This window comes from Oreochromis aureus, linkage group 19 (genome assembly GCF_013358895.1).
Source record: "Oreochromis aureus strain Israel breed Guangdong linkage group 19, ZZ_aureus, whole genome shotgun sequence".
Taxonomy (NCBI): domain Eukaryota; kingdom Metazoa; phylum Chordata; class Actinopteri; order Cichliformes; family Cichlidae; genus Oreochromis; species Oreochromis aureus.
In genome coordinates, this window is record NC_052960.1 from 21,962,698 (window position 1) to 21,987,888 (window position 25,191).

Below are 25,191 nucleotides of genomic sequence, written 5' to 3' on the forward strand. Positions count from 1 at the left end.
TTTGCACAGGACTGCATTTCTAACCCTCACTGAAATACCTAAGACATTAGATGGTTTTGTAATGCTCAAAACATTAAGTGAAGTAACACAACTTGTTAGCTGCATTGTTTGACATGTTTTAGGTGTGGGACTCTAATTTTTCCTTTAAGTAATCTTTCTGGAGAAGCTTCAGCACCTTGCAGTTTATCAGCAAGCTTTATCAGACAAGTCAAAACAACAGCACAGTCCCAGAGTTTCTGGTCTGGCCTGCATGTCTTTGTGTTTTCTGGTGTTTTATTATCCCGGGTCTTTTTGCTTTGTGCTTGTGATCCACCCGTACCAAAGTCCAGGAGCGGATGTATATGTGCCTGCAAGAGAAGCAGAAACCACTAACTGATGACATCACTGCACCTTGGAGAATAGTTCCTCCAGCGTGGTTTAATTGTCCTCAATGCGGGCCACTTTGGTTCACACATTTATTTTTCAAAATAAGTGTAAATGTTACAGTTCATCACCTAAGAAACATATTTACAGGATTTTAAACACAGAAATAAATAAGCTTGTACAGAATATAGTAGAAAGAAACGGTAAATGGTCTACAATGTACAGCAGCTTTGGCTACTAAAGATTCATTTTCCAAAAAAAAATCTCAAACTAGAGTTAAGTATTAATAAATAAAGCTATGTGAAAAAATAAATAAGGTACTCTTCTCTACTTTTTTTTTTTAACTATGTTTTTTACACGTAGAAGAACAAAGAATTGCGTAAGCTTTTACAGTCACCTCTTCATTTTAAAGCACATAGTCATGATTAAAACAGATACACAGATCTACTCAGTTGCTAAAACACATTATGAATTGGTCTCTGACCAATTTTGGCATCAAAGATATCTTTGTATCGAGATATTGGCAATGGACTCTGATCCGAACCACGTTGCTTTGAAACCCTAACATATTTCATAACGCTTCTCAGATTCTGTCCGATCACATACCGATCAGACTGATATGGAGAATCTAGCTGCAACAGCATGTTCGCTTGAGTGGTTTAACATCTCTGTGTGCTTAATACGCCTATCAAATCCCTGATTAGGGCCTTTATCCCTCCAAGAATCCCGCAGTGGGCTTTCTAAAACACTGGCTCTAAAGAAAAGTGCTACGTTTCTAATATGCTCTGATGTTGTAACATGTACCACTGTGTACAGATACTAGCAAGCTACTCTTACACTCTTACAAATCACGTAATTTTCTTTTATTTGAAGAGCTAATAAGAACGGCACAACACGATCTCGATCTCAGTAATAATGAGGGATTTTTCTTTTTTTCCTGATACGGGCTTATGGTTGTTAACCAACTGCAAGACATCAACAGAGAAATTAGTTAAGGCTATAAAATTAAGGCTTTTAAAAGAATTACTACTAACAATCACTTGCAAGTAAGAACAGTAGCTCCCTACACACACACACAAACACACAGCCGTGAATGAAGATGTGAAGTGAGGCGTGGTATCAAAGACATTCCTTATAGGCCCAGATGAAGTGTCTGGCACCCTTTTGTCTCACCTGCTATCAATAAAATAACATTCTAGCTGGATGAAGATCACTCTGAGATTTTGGAGTTGGAGTGGCAGATTCCCGTGGAAAGAGCCAAAATCAGATGAGGCTGGGTCCAAAGATTATGACTCTTGGCTAATATAACGAAGACAAGTCTAGACACATTTCACACAATTCCCAAACCGGGTGTTTACATTTTTGCATAAAAGCAGTTTGTTATTAGACTTGACTGGAATGAAAGAAATAATGCTGGGATATGTGTCCTTCCTGTACTGGATTTTGGCAGGTGGGTGTTTAGACTACTATTTTTAAAATGTTCCAATCTGGCCCCACATAGACACCCACTCTAAAAGCAAAGAGTGGGCAAGGAAAACACAATATCTAGTACAAAGGCTTTAGAAATATTAAAAAAAAACATGGAAATGACACATTGTAAAGCAGGGGTTTGGATCTGGAGGTCAATATGAAGCCTGCGGACTTGTTTTGATTTGGATGCAGAACCCAATTTCGATCCAGCTGGATTAAAAGTTCCTTTGGCCTCCCTGCTAATGACAATGATTACAACCACAATGAAGCACTGCTTAAGAGGGCAGCACCTATGCGCCCTTTAAACTACTGCCCAAACCCCCGTCCTAAAGCTTTTTATGCTCCTCTTATTGCCCCAAAGTTCCAGTTCCAAAGGAGGCAATAATAAGCAGTTATATTACAGTGTTCACAGTCAAAGTCTGATTTTTACAGAGAAATCTCTCTGGTTGCCTCATTCTTCCGTGCTTTTATATGTCCACCCGTCCATCTACCTCACAGAAAGTCCCTCCGCCCGAGCGTTCAAATACAGAAGAATGAGGACATAAAATGTAAGAGTCAGTGGTAACTTGCTTAGCCTTGAAGAGCATCCTTGTTTTTACCGTCACACAGAGAATGGTGGGAAGAAGGCAGCGCCCAAGGTGTGTGTGCTGTTACATTAACCACCTTGGATGCAACAGAAATGAGAGGGATGTGCCAGACAGCTCTGATCTGCAGAGTTTGAGGGGTGTTTTTTTGTTTGTTTGTTTTTTAGCATGGCGTCCAGTCATTGCCCATGCTCAGTTTGGCCCTGGGGATGGTCAACTTTTCCGTACAGGGGGAGCTCATTTCTGGAGAGAAGTGAATGATGCCGCAGTCGTTCTTCACGTTATGAAATTTGTTGTCTTTCGAAGGCTCCATGTAGACCACTGAATTCTTGTTGACGTGCTTCTTCAGGATCACTGTCTGTGGTGCAAAAGGACCAAAATCATTAGTTGGTAGATTATTGCTGTAGTTCAGATCATAACTTATAAGCAGTGACAGGTTGCCATGTTGCACCTGTTTGTACTAAAAATAATACACTGCTAAAAAAAATAAATGAAAGGAACACTCAGTTCAACTTCTGTGACATTGATCTGGTCAGTTATGTAGCAGAGGGGGTTGTTAATTACTTTCAGCTGCTTTGGTGTTAATGAAATTCACAACAGGTGCACTGTAGTGTCCCCAAACAGGTTGGATGCAACTGACATTTTTCCCTTCTCATCTTTTCCTACTGTTTTTTGTTTGTTTTCTACCTGTTTTGCACTTAGGCTGGGTCTGTGTCTCTACTGGTCGGAGATACCTGAACCCTACAGAGGTTGCACAGGTACTCCAACTCCTCCAGGATGGCACATCAGTACTTGCCATTGCCAGAAGGTTTGCTGTGTTTCCCAGCACAGTCTCAAAAACATGGAAGAGATTCCGAGACAGACAGTTACTCTAGGAGAGCTGGATAAGGCCGTAGAAGGCCTTCAACCCACTAGCACGACCGGTATCTGCTCCTTTGTGCAAGGAGGAACGGGATGAGCACTGCCAGAGCTACAAAATGACCTCCAGCAGGCCACTGGTGTGAACGTCTCTGGCTAAACAATCAGAAACAGACTTCATGAGAGTGGCCTGCAGGTCTGACATCCTCTAGTAGGATCACTGCCCAACAGCGTCGACCCTGACTGACACTTGCCATAGAATACCAGAATTGGCAAGTTCACCACTGGTGGAGTTGCTGCAGTGAGATTTCATCAAAGTGGAATAGCCTGGTGTATCATTTCTTCTGGGTGTCTTTGAATTCAGCCCACTGTAGATTGTTAATTTTCATTTCCACCAAACAATGTTGCATCCTTTTGTTCCCAACACGTTACCCAGACCATATTAGTGCAGATATCAACATGATTTTTTCCCATTGAGTTCTGATGTGTTTTTTTCATTGTTTTGCAGTGTAGAATCAGATACTACAGTCACATTTCATAGTAGAGATTTTATGAACGACCAGATCGTGTTTCATTTGAAAGAATCCTAAAGTTGTGATGACCTCAGCAACAGTTGAAGCAGGAATGGGAGATCTGGGAAAATACCTCCAAACAAACTATCTACAGTTTAACAACTCTATGACGAAGTAGTTTTGGCCAGTGCCTGAAAGTAATTTTAATTAACTAGTTTTCAAGATGACTTCTCACCTTCTTTGGTGCACTGTAGCAAGACATCTGCACCCACTTCTTCTTCTTATTGATGAGTAGCGCCACGATGAGAAAGATTATGATGGCTAAGAGGAGACCTGCCAGGATCCAGGCGGCCGATTGGTAGATGAGAGCCATCTCTGTTTGGCTGGGGTAATTCTCACCCGAACGTGGCTCATCTGTGGAACAAAGACAACATTTATTTTGAATATTCATCCCAACGACAGCGTGCTCGTTATGGAGCCAACACTATGTACCAACTCTAAATTGAAAACAGGTCTTTTTTTTCTGTTGTTGTTGGCTTCATTGTATCGCCCCTCAATCGCTAACGCTGAAGAATTAACACTCCTGTTCCATGGAGATCATGTTTTGCTTATACCCATTCATCATTATTGTTTACTTCAACATGAGTTAGTATATATTTCATTCATTTATCAAGTCGTTCCTAACGCACTCTATTAGTATAAACACTCTGGGATTGGCAGCAGAGTATAGCAAATATGCCAAATTACTCATGTATGGTTACTACTGTAGTGTACTAAAGGGAATGGGGAGTGGACGTCAGTGGAGATGGCAGTGGGGGGGAGAAGTCTGTAAAAGCAGGTACCTGTAACAGCAATGATGGGTGGCACAGTGACAGTGGTGAGCCACACCGCACTCTCCGCTGTCGTGGTAACTCTCGCCTTGGGGCCGCTCGTCGACACTATCACCGGCACTGATGTCGTCATTTCTTTTCAGACAGGAATAAGAAATGAGCTCCATTACCAATATGAATGGTGTAACGCAATAAAAAAGGCATAAATATGTCTAACCATGAGTAAGTGTATAGACTCCCTTGTGTTGTGTGTTTATAGGATGTGTCTGCTTTAAAAAAAAAAAAAAAAGGCATAGAGCGTTTTTCCTCTGGGCATATCACAAAAACAAAAGCCCTGGTAAAATATGGAGGTGAACAATGGAAGCCTATGCTGAGGGTTTCCTCTATAGGAAAAGCTGACATGGAACTTTGCCTTCCTGTGCCACTGCAGAGGAAACACGTGTGAATGTGCAGATGCTCGAGGAATGTTTATGCTCGGAGCGGGCTGAGTATGTGTGTGTGCGTGTCACATGGAATATTTTGCGAGTGACGGTGTTTGCCTATGTAGCGCCAGAGTGGCTACGACTAATGAACAAACACACGCACTCGGTCCCGACGCTGGCATTCCCTCAGTTCCTCCCTCCTTTTTTTGACGTGCAGGGTTATGAATTACAGTTTTCCCCCATCAACAAGCTTTTCACTTTGACTAGAAGTGTTATGTAAACTTTAATTTTAGAATAGAATATAAGCTCATGTTTTAGGTAGTGTAATAAAAAACAATCAAAGCTGAGTCTAAAGACAAATTTGGCACCGACGTTTTAAAACTGTAACCACTCTAACCACTCACCGAGACAGTGTGGGCAGCACTGGCCCTTGCGTAAAACAGGCACCCTGCATTTGGCAGCTGGACAGTGCTGAGAGAAACACTGAATAGTGCCGTTGTTGCAGGTGCAGCTGGTGCAGACGTTGGCCTTCCAGGAGTCTCCAGCTAGCAGCACGTCTCCATCGCTGGTGATGCAGTACTCCTGCTGGCTGTTGTTCACTGGCAGGAGGGGCGTCTCTTCTGCACACAGGGGAATAAGTTAATGAAAAAGCGCAAAGTTACACTGCATTACAGCTCTTTCCTCTTTTAACTGGACTTGGTAATGTTGGGTTACAGCGTGCTTCTACACGTTTCTAATATGCTCTGCTCCTAAATGACGACTGTATTTAACCCTGCTGACCATGACCAGACCCTGAGTTAGCTTGTCCACACAGCGCTACTCTAATGTACACATACATCACAGGGCCTGATTGAGATTTGTATTATTGCCACATTCCTGGTGACCAGAACCATACATATATCAAAGGCTGGCCTTTGACAATCTGCTTTTGTTGCAGGCAGATGCAGTGATAAGGCAAGCCGGCATTCTCAAGGAGCAGCTCTCAGGCTGCAGTCATGCATTGCTGATTTGTGAGCCTCATGCTGGGGAGTGCTCGGGACACATTGTTTATGAGTTTGTGAGTGAATTGTTTGGGTGCACTTGTAAATAAAATATGCGTGCGGTTATGCATTTTGTAGACGTTCCCGTGACCGGAGAGCTAGCATAGATTTGGCGAGATCAATTGCATTCTTGCCCGTCCACTAATAGAAGCCCCTCCAGTGTGGGCCGAAGGGTAAAAAGAAGTCCACATGTGCTGCCGCTGGCCTCGAGGATCTCTGTGTAAACCCGACCGGTCTTGGCTGGTTTCTTTATGAGCCTGTGTGCCTGACATAAAACTGTCCAACACAGTGCAACATGCAAGACCTTCCAAAACCACATTGTAGTACACTGAAAACAGCTTTACAGCTCCCTGCCTACCATCCAAACTTGTGATGACACTTTTGAAAATATTCTAAAATATTTTAATTATATAGAACTGTTTTTAATTTAAATTACCTGGGCATACATGGCAGCAGGTGTCCTTGTTCCTGATCGGCGCTTGGCAAAGAGCTGGGGGACACACTTCGGTGTCACACAGGACACGTCCCTTCCTGCAGGTGCAGCGGGTGCATTCGTCCAGGTTCCAGGTCTCCCCCTCCACATAAAACTCTCCCCCAGGTGCTCTGCACACCACCATGTCCATCCCCTCTGGCTGACCGCTGCCAGAGTCGTCTACAGCAGGAGAAGATGAAACATTCATTCATTCGGCCCTAAACAACAGCTGCTACATGACACAGTGAAACAATTATCTTAAAAGAATAAACAGAAGTTGCAAAAACAAAGATGCTATGGAGACCGCTGTCCATTAACCACTGTCAACTAACTAATCTAATGAAAACATCTTCCTGTCCTACAGAGCAGCAGACATCTGCAAAGTATTAGCCTTTTTGTCCCCCTGACTGTAAAGTGTGCATAGCTTCTGAAAGTTGTAGACATTCCCCTTTAAATATTTGAAGAGCAAACTGAATCACTCCTCCATAAATATTCCTACACTTGGAGATTCGAGGACAAAAAAAGAAAAAAACGCATCCTTTCCATTTTTAGAGAAACAGATAGAGACGGTGTTTGCATGTTTAAGGGGCCACCAAGTGCAAGATTTAAGAGCTAGATTGTGAGTCAAAGCTCTCTGCTTGCTGTGTGTGACTATATAACGTCACTGGAACTATTTCTGATCTCTAAAGTGTTTCATTTAAACCAATCTTTAGTCTTATTTTCTTAGTTTTTTACATTCATTTTAGTGATCACAACAACATCACGAGTAAATGATAAGATTTAGCAACACAGCAAAATTGCTGCAATGAAGACTTGAACGTGGCTGCACCCATAATGATGGTAATAAACTCTTATTGGACTGGAAAACTAGATGCGGGTAACTACAGCATGATTGAGAGACTTGAAAGTCTTTGTGTAAATAGGGATAATTGTTTTATATGAATAGCTTTGGGAATAACTGCACTATTCTCCCTCGTTTGCCTTTACAAATATGTGTAACTAATAAGGAGGGCGGGTGGAGGGGATGTTTTAAATCTGTCTGCTTGTTTTTTCTTGACTCATCAGACTTCCTCTGAGCAATGTCACTGATGTCATAGATTATTACTGATGAGCCAAAACTATGAAAATAAGAGAAAACTTGCTATAAACAGCACATGCATTGCAGAAACATACCCTCACAGGTAGGACAACACTGGTCAGGCTTGACAAGAGGATGAAGACAGCTGGGCACTGGGCAGGATATGAGCACGCACATCTCCCGTCCGGAATGGCAGTAGCAGTCGCGACAGCCATCATGCCAGCCCTCACCTTCCTCATATTTCTGTCCATTGGATGTGAGGCAGTAGCTGGGCACTGGGGCCGGGGCAGTGGTGCTCGGGACGTGACCACTTTCTGGAGACAGAAGGTGCAGGCATTACTGGGATGCCTAAGAGCTACTGGAAATTTCCAAATCTCTCTTCTCTTTTAATCTTAAAAATATACGCACACATACTTCCCAAAAAAGTGTTTTTATCACTAAATATTTTATTAGTCTACAAAGAGAGTCTTTCAGGACTTTCAAATCAGGAAAACAGTGGATTATTTGCAGTAGGAACATCTGTGTGTGTGTGTGTGTGTGTGTGTGTGTGTGTGTGTGTGTGTGTGTGTGTGTGTGTGTGTGTGTGTGTGTGTGTGTGTGTGTTATTGTGTTTGTGCAGTAGGTGCACAGATTACCTCGTAAACCAAAGAAAAGGTTAAGTATATTTGAGGATGAGATATTTATACTAGTGCTAAAATGGCAAAGTAAACACAGCCGCAGGCATAAAAGTGGCTTCTGCATACTAACTTATAAAGCAGGAATTTGAGGGAATCTAATTAGAGTTGCACACACATCCCCAGGATAAAGCTAACATCAACAAGAAGCATGCATAAAAGTGTCAGTCTCACGGCAGTAAAGCCAAAGGTCACAGGAAATCAAAGCTCCGGTTAAAATCAGAAACTAAGCTCTCCTATGTTCTTCCCCTTACACTTCAGGCCATGTGGGGAAACTGCAGTTAAAGGTGAGGATGTAGCTCTAAGGAACAATTTAGAGATGGGTGAAATATATACATGGAAGCAAACAATCTTGGCAAAACTCTCAATAATCTTTGAACATATGATATGAAACGGTTGAAGATTAAACGTCAATAGGTTATATAAAATAGGCAGGGCTTTTCCTCTGATTCATAAAAAAGAAGAAGATCAGTGAATTTAGAGATCAATGAAATGTACAGTTCTGTTTTTTACATCGACTGGCTGCTGAGAGTACCCTGAATGTCGTTTCTACAACTTGTTTTAAACTATTGCATTATTACAGTGGCCTGTTGTATTAAAATTAGAAAGTATGTTGGGTTAAAAAAAGGCTTCAACCTGAAAGGCAACTGTTTTATTCATCTTGTACTACCTGACTCACCCTTCTTCTTTCTCTATACTTCTTTATATTTTGCTAGGGAAATGCTAAATAGGTCCAGCCATTGACTGAAACATGCAAACATAGATAGAAATACAGGATATGAAGCAAAAACTGAGTTTGTGCAATTCTAATGAGATGGAAAGTCAATGTTTTTACTAAACACTGAAGATCTTTATTCTTCAACTCTCGTAGTCCAGCTTTTAGGTCATATCTTTCAGTAGCTATCATGAATAGTTCTCCGGGCTTTTTGAAGGACATTCATAGCTCTTCTTTTGATGTCTTTTGTCTTCTTCTCTGTTGTGAGGATCCCACAGCTTCAATAAAGTCGAGGTCCACTGGCTGAAATGCAAAACCTCCACCGTGTTTCACAGATGCTGTAGACACTTGCTGTTCCTACCTCTTTCCTGATCTCCTACATACATGCTGATGATGATTTAAATCCAAAATTCTACATTTTTGATTTATGACTCTGTACAACCTGCTGCCACAGATTTTCAGTCCAGTTCTTGTGTAATTTGGCACACCTCAGCGTTTTCTCTCTATTTCCCTTCCTCAATAATGGCTTCTTGGCAGACGCCCTTCCACTGAGACCCTTTCTGAGGCTTTAGAGAGCTGTAGATCAATCTGTCATAGTCCTCTGTCTTTGACCCAGGCTTTTGAGTTTGCTTAGTCTTTTGTTAATTTCTTGCAGGTTAATGAAATGTTAACGTTCAGTTTGGAGAACCGCTTGTTATGTTTCTAGTTCTTAGTTATTGTTTGTTTGGTGCTCTTTCGTGTCCAGTCTGTCTTCTCTCTTCTCTCTGTCTTCGGCCTTTAAGGTGTCGCGGATAAATACAACAAAATAAAATGATACGACCAAGACAAAAACTGGTATTTTGTAAATATAATAATAAACGCGAATTCACTGTGTAATTGTGTAACTTTATTAGCAGCGTCCTCCTGAAATGTGCCAACAACATTGAGAGTAACATCCTCCTCTCTGCCCCTTAATGCTCTCTGGTCGCTATGGTAACGCATAAATATTTCTTTCAAAATAAGACACACAACTACAACATGGGAAAAGACCCAGGGGAACCGAGTTAACGACAAAACCCCTGAAAACCATAAATTTCACACCGAGCGTCAGCTCTCGCGGCCCGGTACCAAATGACTCACAGCCCGGTAGGCTCGGTGGTTGGGGACCGCTAGTCTACCATGTCTGCTTGTGAATGTCAAATCCGATGTAACTCTTTGTCTCTCGCCCTCTCTCTATCTCTCTCTCTCTCTGCCCGTCTCCCTCGCTGTCCCCCGCTCTCACTCTCTTGTTCTGTGTTTTCATACTGTTGCCTCTGTCTCCTCCCTCTGTTCCCTGTATTTAGTCAGTCTGAGTCTCCGTGTGTGTTTCCCATGTTTTCCTGTGGCTTGTGTCTCTTTCCTGTTTTATTGTGATAGTCTCTTGTCCCATGCGTGTTACCTTTAGTTTTCCTTCCCCTCTCTCGTTATTTCTAGTTTGCTCCAGCTGTGTTCCCAAGTGTCTCCACTTCTCCTAATCACCCTCATGTGTATATACTGTCTCAGTCTCCACCTGTCTCTTGTCAGATCATCAAGTCATCTTCCCTCTGTGTCTTCTAGCATCTCTAGTTTAATTCTTCCACTTTAAAAAAGCAGAAAGTGTCAAAAGAAAAACTTTGAAAAACCTTCAGAAAGCCTGGAGAACTATGGCTCTTTTATAGACCACTTTAATTGCAATGAAGGCTTGCTCCTTAGCAGCAAAATATAAAGATATAAGAAGTGGTTCAAGACTTTTTCACAGTACAATTATTAGTAAGATCTCACAGTTTTGTGTCACCACTTGTATCCATCTTTAATCTATTATCATATCATTAATTTCAAATGTTTATTCAGTAATAAATATTGGCTCATAAGCTCTTCGATTGTTTGAAGGTCATTACAAAATCACAGACAGTTGATTCTGTTCACCTGGACGTAGTGTTTGCTTACCTTACCTGGATGATTAAGCTTCATCAGGTCATTTCAAAAATTTTTACATGAATTTCCAGTTAGTGCTTTTTAGTGTCTCATCTCATTTCTGGATAAATGTTTAGACAAAAAAAGTTACAAACTTCTGCATGAAAAGACAGACTTTTATGTGTCTTTTGCTTGAGTAACACAGCCAGCGAAGCATCCCTTTAATCATGACACGCACCTGATTAATAAGAGAGCTCAGTTACCTTTACACATGCAGATGGAGCAGCCCTTCCTGTTCTGTCGGTAGCCATTGATGCAGTGCTTGTCACAGGTGAAGGGAGGACACTTGACACAGCGACACATCTCGCAGCCATGCTTGTTCCTGCTGCAGGAGAACAAATAGACGCGTGATGAAGTGCACACGAAAAAACCTTAATTACTGCAAGAGTGTGTGAGGAAGTAAACAAAGTGTCAGGACTAAACAATACCACTCCTGTGTAGCTCAAACATGGTTTCAAATTGCTTCACATAGAGGAAAACATGGTGTTGTGATAGAGCGAAACGCAGATGTTTCAGTCATGAATAATCAACATCTGGACTTGCTTTTCCCCTCTCTATATTAGCTGGCTTTGAAGAAGAGCAAATAAAGAGCCGACATGTGAGATCCCTGTGGTTTGCACATCATACCAGCCTGAAGCCTCTGGAAAAAAAAGGGCTCCGTTACCAATTCAGATGCTCACAATTCACTTTCCTGCCTTTCTTATTGCTCCGAAAGCCTCGTATAAGACATATAAGAAGAGTGGCTAAATTAGCATTACTGTGAATAATAAAATCTTATTGATCTCATAGAAAAGATGGAAGAAAATAAGAAATGGGGCCTTATCACTGTAAACTTCTGGTTGATTTACAAATTACCCCACCCACCAGGAAATTATAGTCCAATAATTGGAGGAAGGGACGGGGACTTCTTCACAAACATATGAATTTTGGTGATCTGATCTGCTTCCAGTGTCTGGAAATAGACCACTTGGATCCAATTATTCCACCTAATAAAACATGAATGAGCTGCACGCTGATAAATTGGCAAAAACCCAAGTGAAAGTATAACCTGTGTGTCTGCATTTGTCTCCTTCTAGACACTAGTCCTGTTTAACCTTGTCTCATCCATCTTCGCCCAGCCACTTCCTCTCTGTCTTACCCTCCAGGTACGTGATGGTTCCTACCTCACGCGGTGGCCTCATTACACCCGGATAATTACTCTATTAATCTTCGTCTGCCAGGGTGAAAAATTAAAGAAGCCTTCGTCCCCGTGATGCAGAGCCGTGTCCCATAAAGAGGACACAGGATTTCAGGCTCAGCAAACAGGGGACCCCATCTATGCTGAAACAGCAATAACAGCTATTGAAACAACACTGTGAAGGGTTGGCTACAGCCTCACTGTACAAATACAGAGACAGAGAGCGCTGCACTCTTAGAGTAAGGCTTTGTTTAAAGATAGTGTGCTGAATGCCAAGCAGGGCTCCAGGGGGGATAGAGGGGTTTGGGGAGACACTAGGGCCCCCCGGCCTGGGAGTGCTGGCTCTGCACAATTTCCAGCAGGCCGCAACCTTAATGGCCAGAAGAATGCCATTCATAACCTGTGTGGTCCCAGTTGTGAGTTTGAGCTACGAAAGATGGAAAAAAAACAATCCCGACGGCACAAACAAAAACTTCAGATATGAGAAGTATCCGCAGAGTCCTTAATTTAGGAATGTTTAACACACGGTTTAGGATTTTTACATTGTTTACATTCATCTCGCTTCACAGGCCAGCGTCATTTGTTTTTGGACATGTACTGTACATTACAATGCTCACAGGATGTCATCAATACACCCAGTATAAACACAGAGATCCTTTGTGCTTTTTCGTCTCTCTGCGGTGGCTGCATGCGGGGTTCTGTGTGAGAAGAAAGATTTGCATTGTAAGGCTGGCAAGCTCTCAGAGGATTTCAGACTTCTAAGGCTAGACCAAAACAGCTGCTTATGAAGGATAAAGCCAGGACTTCCTGCTCCTCTCTTCCCTGCAGGATCCAACTCATCCTCCTCTCCTCTTGTGCCCCTCTTGAGCTGCGGCTCCAGAAAGAACGGTGGAGATATCAGAAGGATCCCAACTGTATATATTTCATAAAGGCTGCTTTTGTCCTGATGTGTTTTTGATCGTTGTTTTGAGACAGGATGATGATTTATGAAATGAGAATGGTGCCTGGGGACCAAGCGTCCCAGTACAGAGCACTTCCAGATGTTTGATTGGGTTAAATGGGATTAGGAGGAGAGGAGTTGTAGGGGGCCGAGGGGCTAGTTCGGACCCCACAGCAAATGACTCACACACAAATATACACACAAGCTAACACAGAGACCCGGGATTGGCCACCAAAGTAGGCACTTTGATGACTACTGTTGCAATTGCTTCTTTGGAAGGGCATCACTTAATAATATTAAGTACTGAATGTCTTATTTAACCATTCAAATATGCAGAGGAGGGATGGCTGGGAGAAAATGATTTGTATTTTCTATGAAAACTAAAACTCATTAACAGCCATTTTTCCTGGAGTAAACGCAGGTACGGACTGTGAAGTGATCATTAAGACACTGACGTAATTTTAAAATATCTGAAAGATTCAAAGCCACTGAAACCTTTTTGCCACATGAGTCTGTAAACGCAGCACTGACAGACACATCTGTTTAAATCAGACTCCAAAACACAAATAAAAAATGAGCGTACAGCTGTACTCAGCGGATCAGTGGGTGTACTCACACATATCCGTAGGGGCAGGTCTTAGTGCAGCTCAAAGGTCGGCACTTTGGCACGGGCACGCTGCACTCGCACACCTCGCATCCAAAATCATCCCTCTCGTATCCCATTGGGCATTGCAGAGAACAGTACGTTCCCAGGTCAGGGCAGGAGTCATCTGAAAGAGTTGAGAAGGAGGTCATCTGATCACATCCATTAAAGGCAAAAGGCACGAGTTGCCATGGAGCCGCTCGCAGCAACATTCCTGCTCACAAAGACACCAATAAGCTGTGATGAATATCAACATGTCTACGCTGCTGTCAAAACCAAGCGGCTGCAACGGGTAAACACAGCACTGTCCACCGCTTTAATGCGGGACTGCAAGACGCGGCACGTCAGAAGAAATGTATCATCTCGTCACGCTTTTAAAAGTCATTCCCAGTAACTTTAACCCTCTATGGTGAGCTAAAAAAATCAAGACTTACTGTTGAGACATTGGCAAAGAAGACATCCGCTTTTGTCTTGTTGGAAACCATAGGGGCAGTCATTCACTGACAGGGAGCAGTTGTCCAGGGGAGGACATAGCAAAGGACTTACAGTTTCATAAGAAGGCTCTGTTAAAAGAGGGGAGATAATAGAGAGTGAGAACTTTTAAGGTACTGTTATGAATGTATTCCTGTTTTTTTATGTTTGTGTGCTTGAATCCCTTTAGTTGTTATACTCCATGTGAGCTTTTTGTGCCAAGTCTAATAGCTACCTATTTACGCTGCCCTACTTATAAACAGTAATTACGGATAAATGCAGAGCAATTACACCGGGGTGGGTTGCACCTTAAGGGGGATTTTACCTCTCTGTCTTATTGTGCTGAACTGTCTCCTATTAATAAGCTGAATGGGTCTAAAAAGCATCCTTTGCCCCTTGATTTTGGGCCAACTCCATTGTGGTGCCACAATGAATGAGGATGGAACAAGACGAGCACGGACCCGTAACACCACTGTTCCCATTGCACGCTTTTTGCCACGTTCGGTGGGAGGAACAGCACCCAATGAGCTGTAACTAATTATGCTTAAAGAAAAAAAAGGCTCTACCTCAATTATACAGCCTCCTGTGTTAAAAGGATGCTGTAACGTCATACACACACACACACACCCGCAGACAGGTGGGTCTCATTTTGGTGGGCAAAGGTAATAAAAAGAGCACAATGAACCCCATGGCTTGAAAAATGCTCTGTGCTGCTGAACCTTTTTTTTTAAATCCTGCCCTGTCTGGCACCTTTTGTAGGATGTCAAAGGCAGGACAAGGGGGTGGTGGGAAATAAAATAAAAGGATAGACTACAAATTAAAAATGCACATTGTCTCGCCAACTGCTGCTCCTGTAAGAAAAAAACAAACATACAGCACCTGGAACACATAAATTAGACAATCAAAGATACATAAATCAACAAATGTTCTTGTAGTGTGAGTGTGAGAGAGAGCGAGAGAGCGTGTGTCACAAATGTTCTTGATAATGAGGGTGGGAAGCCACAATAACGCCCCCCAGGAGCCAGAGGCAGACAGAGATTGAACCAGGACAACTGTGGCTTCCCCCTTTAATGAGCCCATGTTGAGTGGGCTCTGTAGAAAAGCTGCAGGGATGCAGGAGTGCCCTGCATTTGGTATGTGTGCTAATGCGTAGCTCATTTGAAGGACAACACAACTCTGCATACCGTACCTTCACAGAAGGGACAGCACTCTCCGGGGATCTTCACCGGGTTGTGGCAACTCTGTTTGCAGGCCATGGCCGTGCAGTGCGGCTCTCCATCCACACACTGGCAGAAGGTGCAGTCGTCCTCTTTCCACTGCTCCTCGTGGGCTCGCAGCTTATTATTCACCCAGCAGCTGGCCTTGGTGCTGTCCATTGACAGTAGCTCCACATCTGAGAGGAAAGAAAGAGATGTTTACAGTGTGGGTTTAGGTGTGAAGGAAACAAAGGCTGACATCATTCTTAGCTCAGGGTCTTAGATGCTGTACTGGGTTTGTATTAACAACAAGTGAGAGCCTAACTGTAGTAAATGGGATACTTAACGAAGGAGTTAAACAAGAGATATGAAGAAAACACTGATGAATGTCAATGACTCGTTTACATTTATAAATGGAGAAAAGCTCCAGGCGTTGTGACAAGCGTTGTGTAGAGATTTAGGTTCACATCAGAAATGGTAAATGGCCTGTATTTGTATAGCGCTTTACTAGTCCCTAAGGACCCCAAAGCGCTTTACACCTCCAGTCATCCACCCATTCACACACACATTCACACACTGGTGATGGCAAGCTACGTTGTAGCCACAGCCACCCTGGCGCGCACTGACAGAGGCAAGGCTGCCGGACACTGGCGCCACCGGGCCCTCTGACCACCACCAGTAGGCAACGGGTGAAGCGTCTTGCCCAAGGACACAACGACCGAGACTGTCCAAGCCGGGGCTCGAACCGGCAATCTTCCAATTACAAGGCGAGCTCCCAACTCTTGAGCCACGATCGCCCACAGTCCACAGTGTCCACACTGTGCATTATAATGGGGTAAAAGCATTCCTTCATTCAATAGCTGAGAAATCATTTCATCATGTAAATTTTACTCCAAAGCAAAGAAAGCACTTTTGGAAATTTGGGATCCATTCCCATTAGCCTTAAAACGAGGTGAAAGTATGAAAACGTTAATGTTGTCGTCCCAGTTGAGTTTGAGAGTTTGAGTGTTTGAGGTGGGATGTAATGACCCTGAACAGGACTTTTTCTTTCCTTTTCCACTGACATAGTCCCTGTGCTCGCGCCACAGCCAATTTTATCATTTTGTCACGGTTCCCTTTAAATATCAACAGGTTTGAGAACCAAACATTATGTAGCATTACAAGCTGGGGTAATTCCATGAGGCGCTTCTGTGGGGCAGACAAACTTTTTGGCTCCCCCTCTTGCACCCTGTGACTTTAGCAATTCTAAATTTTGGACCAGCAAATTTGTTCTGTTCTACCAGGTAATGGAACTCAGGTAACACCACACACCTCCAACCATTGTTTTACAACTTTTAAAGATTCCTTCTGTCTGTTCTAGCATTTCAGATGCATGAAACTGGAGAATTAAAAAAAGAAAAAGAGTTAAGCGATGCAGCAGAGCCCAGTTTGTCTCCGTGCTGCAACAGTCCCGTCTCTTACACTCCCTAAAATCCAGCTTTCCTTCTGTTAAACAGACTCCAAGCCTAAGCAAATTTTCGAACAGTCTTGTATGAAAGATGAGGTAAAACACCAATGGCTCCCAGGTTTCTTTTGGTAACTTGCTTCTTAATTTACCCACATTCATAGCTTGTTGGTTTATTACCACAAACAACCCCTTTCCATTTCAAATGGCTCATTTTATTCTTTGTGTATAAAGAAACATTGATTGAGAATCATCACACACAGAAAATCTTACCTTTTCACCTAGATTAGGTATTGCATCCAGTGCAGTAAGAAAGTACAGATTTCCATAAACAAAAGATGAAAGCATTCCATGCATCTAAATACTTGCACATTCCAGCTGTACCTCTAACACTGACCTAACATGATCTCTCCTCTGCACTCGTTCTCTTCGTCCCCCCCCCCCCCACTCCTCCTTTTATGCATCTGATCGACTGTAGCCACGCAGTCAGAGGCCAAAGGCTACCGTCTCCATCCACAGGCTTCTGGCAGACTAATGTGGTTGCCATATGCGCCGCGAGGCCATTTTTCTTTTAAACATTAACCGCAATCCAGATCTTACAGAGCTGCGCAGCACACAGTGAAAAAAGGATTTTATGTTTTTAAATCTCCCCAGCGGAAAGGACTGGGGGATGACTCTTTGTTGCACCGCTTTTCGTCAGGTATGTTAACGACTCTGAAAGCTGGTTATACGAGAAAGCCATTAAAGTAGGTCTTAATATCGCCTCCACTGCTGCTGAATCGACTTTCCCCCCATCATTTGGCCATATAGGCGTTTTAGTCGATGCCACCATTCAATTCAGTTCAATTTTATTTATACAGCACCAAATCACAACAACAGTTGCCTCAAGGTGTTTTATATTCTAAGGTAGACCCTACAATAATATATACAGAGAAAAACCCAACAATCATTTGAGCCCCTATGAGCAAGCACTTTGACAACAGTGGGAAAGAAAAACTCCCTTTTAACAGGAAGAAACCTCTGGCTACCAATTTTGACAGTGTAATAATCAGCGAAAGGTGACACAGTTTAACTGAATAATAAAGCAAATGTGTGTACCTATGCAGACGGGGCAACATTCTCCCTCAGGAATGTAGAAGTTTTCACAGTCCAGCTCAGCACACTCTGCCTTGGAGCAGAAGGAGATTCCTCCCCGGCACTGACACAGCCAGCAGGGGTCCATGCGGTACACCTCTCCCTCAGAGTACTCTTTCCCACTGTGGACACACTTGGGAGTGACTAAGGGAAAGAAAAATCAGACACAGGCTGTCAACCTTAAGCTGAACTCCAGCTGAGTAAGACAATACACTCTAATAAACGAGTGCACTATGCTGTGTCAGCTGTCCTACATTTGGCTAAGATTAACACCAGAATAGTTTCATCAGGACCACCAGAGAACAATGCGCTTAAAAAAAATAGACACGTCAAGCTTGATTAGTGAGAGGTTATCACAACTTTATAGAATTAATTACAAATTCGTAAACATTTGTTCATTGTCTACTACTGATAGTAATATTTATCTGAACCAAATGGTGCTGCGGTAGACTGATGGGTGAGGTAAGCCCCATGGGGCAAAAATGGTATTTATCATACAATGAAACTGGAGGTGGAATTTCACAGGGACCTGTCCAGTCTTGAGATGGCTCTGGACTCTTGCCATGCAGACTAAAAGAAAGCAGTGGTGGGTCTGAAGTTTTGGCAGAATCTGGGCGCAGTGTGCTGGTGGCAGGTGGAGTGAATCAATGATTTGGCCTGCCATTCCCACAAAGCATCCAAGCATTTAGACTCCCTGTTGGCTGGATTTAGACAAACCTTGAAAAGAATTAGCTTAGTTGTAGCACCGTTGGAAAACTGCTCTCTGATCCTGTGCACAGTCAACTAGCTCTGTAAAGCCCGAATACTGTTCACATGCTAACTGGTCTTCAATGTTTTTTTCTCTGAAAGAGCAAAGTTCTCATCAGCAACATGTCTAATCTTCAAATGTGTTGAACTGAACTAATTTTAAACTGAATCCAGACTTCTTTCATCCCACAATTATCAATGACCCATAAATGTCAGCTATTTAGCATATATTTTTAGCCTACTACTCCAGTATTTAACAGCTAATTATATCATGACCCATACTGACCAGTTTAACTGCTTATCTGTTATGTTTAGGTAAAGCTGAATTTGTGCTGTTTGTAGTTTTACCTAGCTATTTTGACTCATAATATTATATATATGTTAGCTTAAAATTTAACCATAGGTTTAGCTAACTGTTTTAAACATTTCCCCCATTAATTATCCATTTTTGTTTTAAATTTTGTATCACTTTTGGGTGTTTCCAACTGCTTAGCTATTATTTGAGTAATTTTAACTTTTTTACCCAAACAGAGGTTGACATAAACCTGAGCTACTGCGGAAGTACACCCAGAACGTGGCTGGGAATCTCTGCAATTTTTGCTATGAAATAACATATAATAAGAAATGCTGAAAAATAACCACAATTTTGAAAAAATAGCAAATATAGATAATAATACTCAATTTAAGAATTTTTGAGGTATGACATCTCAATGGTAATATTACACATTTATATGTACCACAGTGGCTTGGGTGACTCAACATTCAAAGATCTCATCTAGCCACATGCAAACTTTTCATCTAACACAATCCAACATGAGGGAAGTGAAACAATGTGGTAGTTATGTGAATAAATGTATTGGACAGATGCAAGCAGATGTGGGGGCAGTGGTTTCTATAAATGAGAGCAGAGGTTACGGCAGCATCTGTACGCCATACCTTTGAGTGCAGATTCAAAGTGTCTGTGCCAATGACCCCATGCCTCCCGACAACCAGCACCGCACTCTAATACAAATCAGGTGCGCCAGCTGAGTTGACAGTGGAGCAGGGATTTGGTGAACTTTTATTCTCTTCCTTGCCATTTTTCTGCCCTCCTTCCCCTCTCGCTCAGTATTCCCACTGTCCTCCTTTGCGTGCAGCAGAACTAAGCGGAGAAAATGCACTAAGGGCTTTTTAGCTGTCCAAAATCAAAAGGCAGGCAACGAGTTTTTAACGCTCACAGAAGCAATAGGAAGTCACATGAGGAGATGCTCACATGTGATTTCCGCAATGTTTGTTAATGGTAATCCCTAAAACAACTTGGGGCACAGAGAGTCTAAATTCCAGTCATGCTTGGTGATGTTCAGTCTTCTCTAAATTGAGGTGAGGGCTGGATGCAGAGATGAATCCATTGGCTCGTAAGCCTTTCTAAATCATTCATAATGGACTGTCATTCTCTTGTGGTTTACAGGCATATGAAAGCAAAAACTCAACTTCCAAGAAACAAACAATTATGGGAGTTATTAAAATCAACTTTACAGTCATCAGCTTTGAAAACTCAAATTGCAAAGCAGAAATATGAGTATATCTCATGTCACCAACACAAACACTTGTCAAGCTGTGAGGACATGGATGCTTTTGGCCGTGTGTACAACAAAGTCAAGCTAAGTTTCCAAAGACCCATTAGTGCGGTGATCTCAGCCTTATTGCTTAACCTCTCCATAAATCTCAACAGCACTAAACCTACTCCGGATCCACCGCTGGGGACATATGCAAAATATGTGCCAGGCAAAGTGTTGATAAACAGCAGACCACAGCCAAACAGGATCAAACAGGGTCCTCTATAATATCAGATGACATCAGGTCAGGATGTTACTGCCAGGTTTGCTCTGCCACACAGATACAACTGTTTTGTAGCCAATGAAGAAGCAGAGTCTGTTGCTGACGAGGCCAAAACACACAGGTGGAGCTTATTGTCACTGCACACACTAACCCTGACTAAACATCAGTCCTCAGCCAAGTGGGCAATGGAAACAAGATAATCAGTCCAAGCCTCACACAGAGAGACACTGCAAGGGCATGCTGAAATGTGTTCCATTAGAGGATAGGCTTTGTACTTGACATTACCTAAGAGTTTTTTTAAGATTCTGCATTTGTAGTGAGCGCTACGGAGGACTATGCAGGATTGTGGAACTGACGAGGGCTCCGGTGCGTGTCCTTGTCCCTGCCTGTGGAGCTTTCTGACACGGCATGCAGTCATGCAAGCCTAACGGACAGTAGGAGCAGCACAAAAGGCATCAAGCCCCTGACCCAAAGAACAGCAGACACTTGTTATCAAAACACTGATCCCATGGCCCCCACGGCTGCCATTCAGCCCCCGCCGGCCTGCCGGACTCGATTACCCTCCCCACTGGCAGACTGGAGCACATAAAAAGCATTCCCATCAATGAACTTATGAACCTTTTCCCTTTGGACGTGTGACCAGACAGGAACCCTTTGACACTGCACTTCTGTTGAGCAAATTCATAGCCTAAGCACTTTTCTGGTCACCGGGCTTGTTAAGACCATTAATTCTGGGACACAGCACTCATTTATACATGTGCAGGGGCCAGAATGTGAATTTGTTCTGTTGGTAAAACAGTGAATATTTGTTGGGCGTGCAGAGTAAACAGACCAATACCGCAGGTCCCCTCCCTGCCTTCCTAACGCTCCTGGCTGCCTCTGCCTCACGACAGAGACGTGCTATACTCTCACGCGCATTCAGCATCTGCTCGCTTGCTTCCACGTCACTCTCTCTTTTTAATACCCAAGTGAGGAAATGGACGAAGAAGACGTTATATCTGATAACCCTTTAGGAATTAAACGTTTTTGTGTGTACACCCCTAAAAATGTATTGGAAAACCAGTTAGAAGCATTGCTCCAGCCTGATAAACAGCCCGACAGCAGTTATCCAATTAAGAGTTTTCATTTTCCCTTAAAAAATTAGCTCACAGAGGAGGAGGAAATGACTGCGTCTAAAAAAAAACCCCAACATAAAAACAAAAAGCAAGCAAAACATTGAACAAAATAATTTGCACATCAACTGTGAAATTGCCATTGTTGGAGCAAGAGCAGTGTGTAGCATGCTCTTCAGTGAGATTACCTTTCTGACACTCGTAGACATCACAGCAGTCTCCTGGCTGACCGCTGGCTTGACCAAGTGAAACGGGGTGCTGTCCGCTCGGGCACTGGGGCTTGTGGCAGGCACCGAAGTCACAAGTGCACTGGGGGGGTACGGAGGGGCAGCATTCAGCAGGAGGCTTGTAGCTCTTGGTGAGGACTGAACCCTCAGGGCAGGAAGGCACCTGCAGACTGGGGCATGTCACCCCGGCACACTTCAGCTCCTCTGTAAAAAACCAAAACACACATACAAACATGGATTTGCATTCATGTTTAGACACTGGTGACTCTATTGCATATGAGTTAACACAGTGAATTGGACACAGGTTTAGCATTGTTAGCACCTTCAACCATCTCACTCTATCAGCACTTTTTTGCTAGGCTAAGGTGGAAGGTTTCGCTGCAATTATGTGTGTTTGCTACCAACATGAGCCACTATGTTACTAGTGTGGCAGACTAATGGCTGAGCTCACATAGCCATCCAACATAAACTGTGCAGTCAGAGCCCCACTTCAGTCTACAACAGCTCTATAGCATCCTGTCAGAGAAGCAAGAGGGCCCCTCTCTACACATGACAAGGCTCTCCCCAGAACATGCAACCTTGGGGTACATTTGACGCCACTCTAGACAGATCCACAAGGCCCACAGTGTAGGCTTGTAAGGTACCCACAGTATGCACATACAGTAGTTGTTGGCTGTCCTCTGTGACCCTGTGGTGCACTGCCCACATGTTCCCCTTCCTACATTGCTGCCACCAATTGGTATTGGTTGTGGACTAAAACGTCCATTAATAACAAGGAGTAGCCAAAGCAGTTACTGTCACATATTTGACTTTTGCTGATTTTTACACTAGATTTTTACCCCCTTCCTGACATAACCTACTCAAGTTTGAACTGGGAATCTTCTTTCAGGGAAATTTATAACTACTACACCACAAAGCAATGAGTAAAAGGCAAAACTGCTGTGGCCCCCACATGGGTATGCTACGGGCAGCCCACAGTGGGCTACCAACTGAATTTCCTCTTGGGGGTGCAAAAGGGCAAAATAGCTTTGAACCCACATAGGTTTTCTATGTAGGTTTACCTACAGTGACCCACCTACAAAATTGCTATGGGCACCACATTGGTTTGTATGCTTCCACAGCACGTCTTTTATCCTGTCTCCCTTCTCTCACCCTAACTGATCACAACAGATGGCCCCGCCCCTCCCTGAACCTGGTTCTGCCGGAGGTTTCTTCCTGTTAAAAGGGAGTTTTTCTTTCCCGTTGTCGCCAAAGTGCTTGCTCATAGGGGGTCATATGATTGTTGGATCTTTCTCTGTATATATTATAGTAGGGTCTACCTTACAATATAAAGCACCTTGAGGGGACTGTTGTTGTGATTTGGCACTGTATAAATAAAATTGAATTGAAATTGAATTGTACAGGCAGCTGACAGTGGGCTGCTCACATGTACTAGTCTACATGAGCCCACCCACTTGGGGCCCATATGCAACATGTGTGGGTTTGCCCTGTTCACACAGCCCCACAACTACCTATGGAGGGCCCACACGGTTATGTTTGGTGGGTCTGCACATCCTGCCTATGGGCTTCAGATTCCACCTTGCCTGGTTTAATTGGCTCACAATCCAAACAGAACCTTGCACTCTAAAACCAGTCATTAATAGCAGCCAATCTTTACCAGAGATTTTTTCCATTTTAGAATCTCTCCTTCATTTAGCATACCAGGACGCAGTTTTTAACTCATCAGCCAGAGTCAGTGTAATAGATTTGATACCCCTTCTTACAGGGGAAAGAGGTGCAGGGTTACTGGTAAGCTGGGGGAGGAGTGTATTCTGGAACCTGTTCAGGAAAAGAAAAGTGCCCCTCTTAACAGATACTGCATTTTAGGAGAACAGTATCTACCTTTCAAGACTTGGATGACTGAGACCAAATGGATATGTTTATTTTGGTCCTCAGTGTCCCTGTAATGTTTACACATAGGGTGGAAGAGATATTTTGCGAAAAGCAGACTCATGTTCTGTCCCAAAAGTTATTTTCCCAGATCTCCTGGGGAAAAGTGTGTAAACGCAGCATTAACAAGTGCAGGAGAAAACGTGTAAATAAATAACTGCCTTATAAGAACGTTAAAAAGAATGACTGTGATTTATTTATGAGAAATGCTTTGCAATCTTTGCATACATCTGGTTTTTGAGGAGAGGGAATGATACTGGCTGAGGTTGCATAACAATGCTTGGGGTTTGGTAATGTTTCCAGAGAGACAGTTCTGTTGATGGTCTTCCCGGACTGGTGCTGACTCCAAAGCGCAACATGAGTCTCTGAGAGGATGTGCTTCATCACTGACATTTGAAAACTCCCTCTGAGTTTTGCCACCAGATGGTGAAACTGATTGGTTGCTTTCCAGTCTGCTCATGCTCTGATAGTGGTTTGGCATTGCCGGTCCTCAAATGAAGAAAACAAGCGTGCATGATGCTCTGACGGCAGTGACGTTAAGTAACTGCTTGATGTCTGCCTGACCAAGAATAAACATGGAGGAGAGGCCCTCTAAGACTGTGAGAGCTCTATTTTAGTGGGTGGGGGTAACATAACTGACACATGAAATTGAGGATAAGGGGAACATTGAATTTTTCTGGCTCCGGATAAATAGAGCAGGAGTGTTAGGTATCTGTACCGTAGTGTTTACTCAAGCAACCTGGGAACAGTGAGGAGTGCCACAAAGCTCTCATTGATAAACTTTGTAGCTGAATAGTGTCATAGAAAATGAGGGAAAACCCCTGAATTAAGGGAGGCTACAACCCATTTAACGGTTTTTGGCCTAATTCCTATACTGGAGTTAAATAAACTTCAGTTGGAAGTGCTGATTGGCAAATGTTTTACTTACAATAAAGTCTAACGCAGGCTGCTCAGTTAAAGACCAGTTTTGCATATGAAAGCCTCAAGCTTTTTAAAGCTGTAAAAAAAATGCACTGGGACAATTTTGCAAAAGGTTCTGCCCTGAAAAACACTTTCTATGCATTGTATGTGCCCCAGAGAAGGGTGATTACTCTTTCGGTTGTGATAATGGCTGGGGTTAGAGTGCGCTGGGAAAAGCAGCTGGCAGACATACCATTGTAATTTAAATGAATGGAATTGTATCCATCAGTGGAAATGGTCCAACTCTTGCAGGTCCAATTAATACAATTTTTAGCTGGCACAATTATAAACACAATAGGCAGACAGGGCGGATGGAAAAAGTCAGCAGTAAATAGATTTTATCCAGCGCTGTTTGTGTTCTATCTCTTTGCATAAATGGCTGTAATTAGCGAGTCAGCGACCGC

General features: G+C 43.0%; 1 protein-coding gene across 1 annotated transcript in view; it reads right to left on the reverse strand.

Moving 5' to 3' along the window:
• Positions 1 to 376: 376 nt before the first annotated feature.
• The window catches only part of crim1 (cysteine rich transmembrane BMP regulator 1 (chordin-like)), a 36,290-nt gene continuing 11,475 nt past the window's right edge, over positions 377 to 25,191 (reverse strand). Inside the window, exons 4-15 of the mRNA XM_039603801.1 lie at positions 21,860 to 22,102; positions 17,959 to 18,138; positions 15,410 to 15,613; positions 14,184 to 14,312; positions 13,723 to 13,876; positions 11,193 to 11,314; positions 7,725 to 7,943; positions 6,516 to 6,731; positions 5,444 to 5,659; positions 4,630 to 4,752; positions 4,023 to 4,201; positions 377 to 2,775 (exon numbers count right to left, since the gene is read on the reverse strand). Of these exons, the coding sequence (XP_039459735.1) occupies positions 2,581 to 2,775; positions 4,023 to 4,201; positions 4,630 to 4,752; positions 5,444 to 5,659; positions 6,516 to 6,731; positions 7,725 to 7,943; positions 11,193 to 11,314; positions 13,723 to 13,876; positions 14,184 to 14,312; positions 15,410 to 15,613; positions 17,959 to 18,138; positions 21,860 to 22,102 (2,180 nt within the window). The 3' untranslated portion in view covers positions 377 to 2,580. The remainder of the gene's footprint in view (positions 2,776 to 4,022; positions 4,202 to 4,629; positions 4,753 to 5,443; positions 5,660 to 6,515; positions 6,732 to 7,724; positions 7,944 to 11,192; positions 11,315 to 13,722; positions 13,877 to 14,183; positions 14,313 to 15,409; positions 15,614 to 17,958; positions 18,139 to 21,859; positions 22,103 to 25,191) is intronic.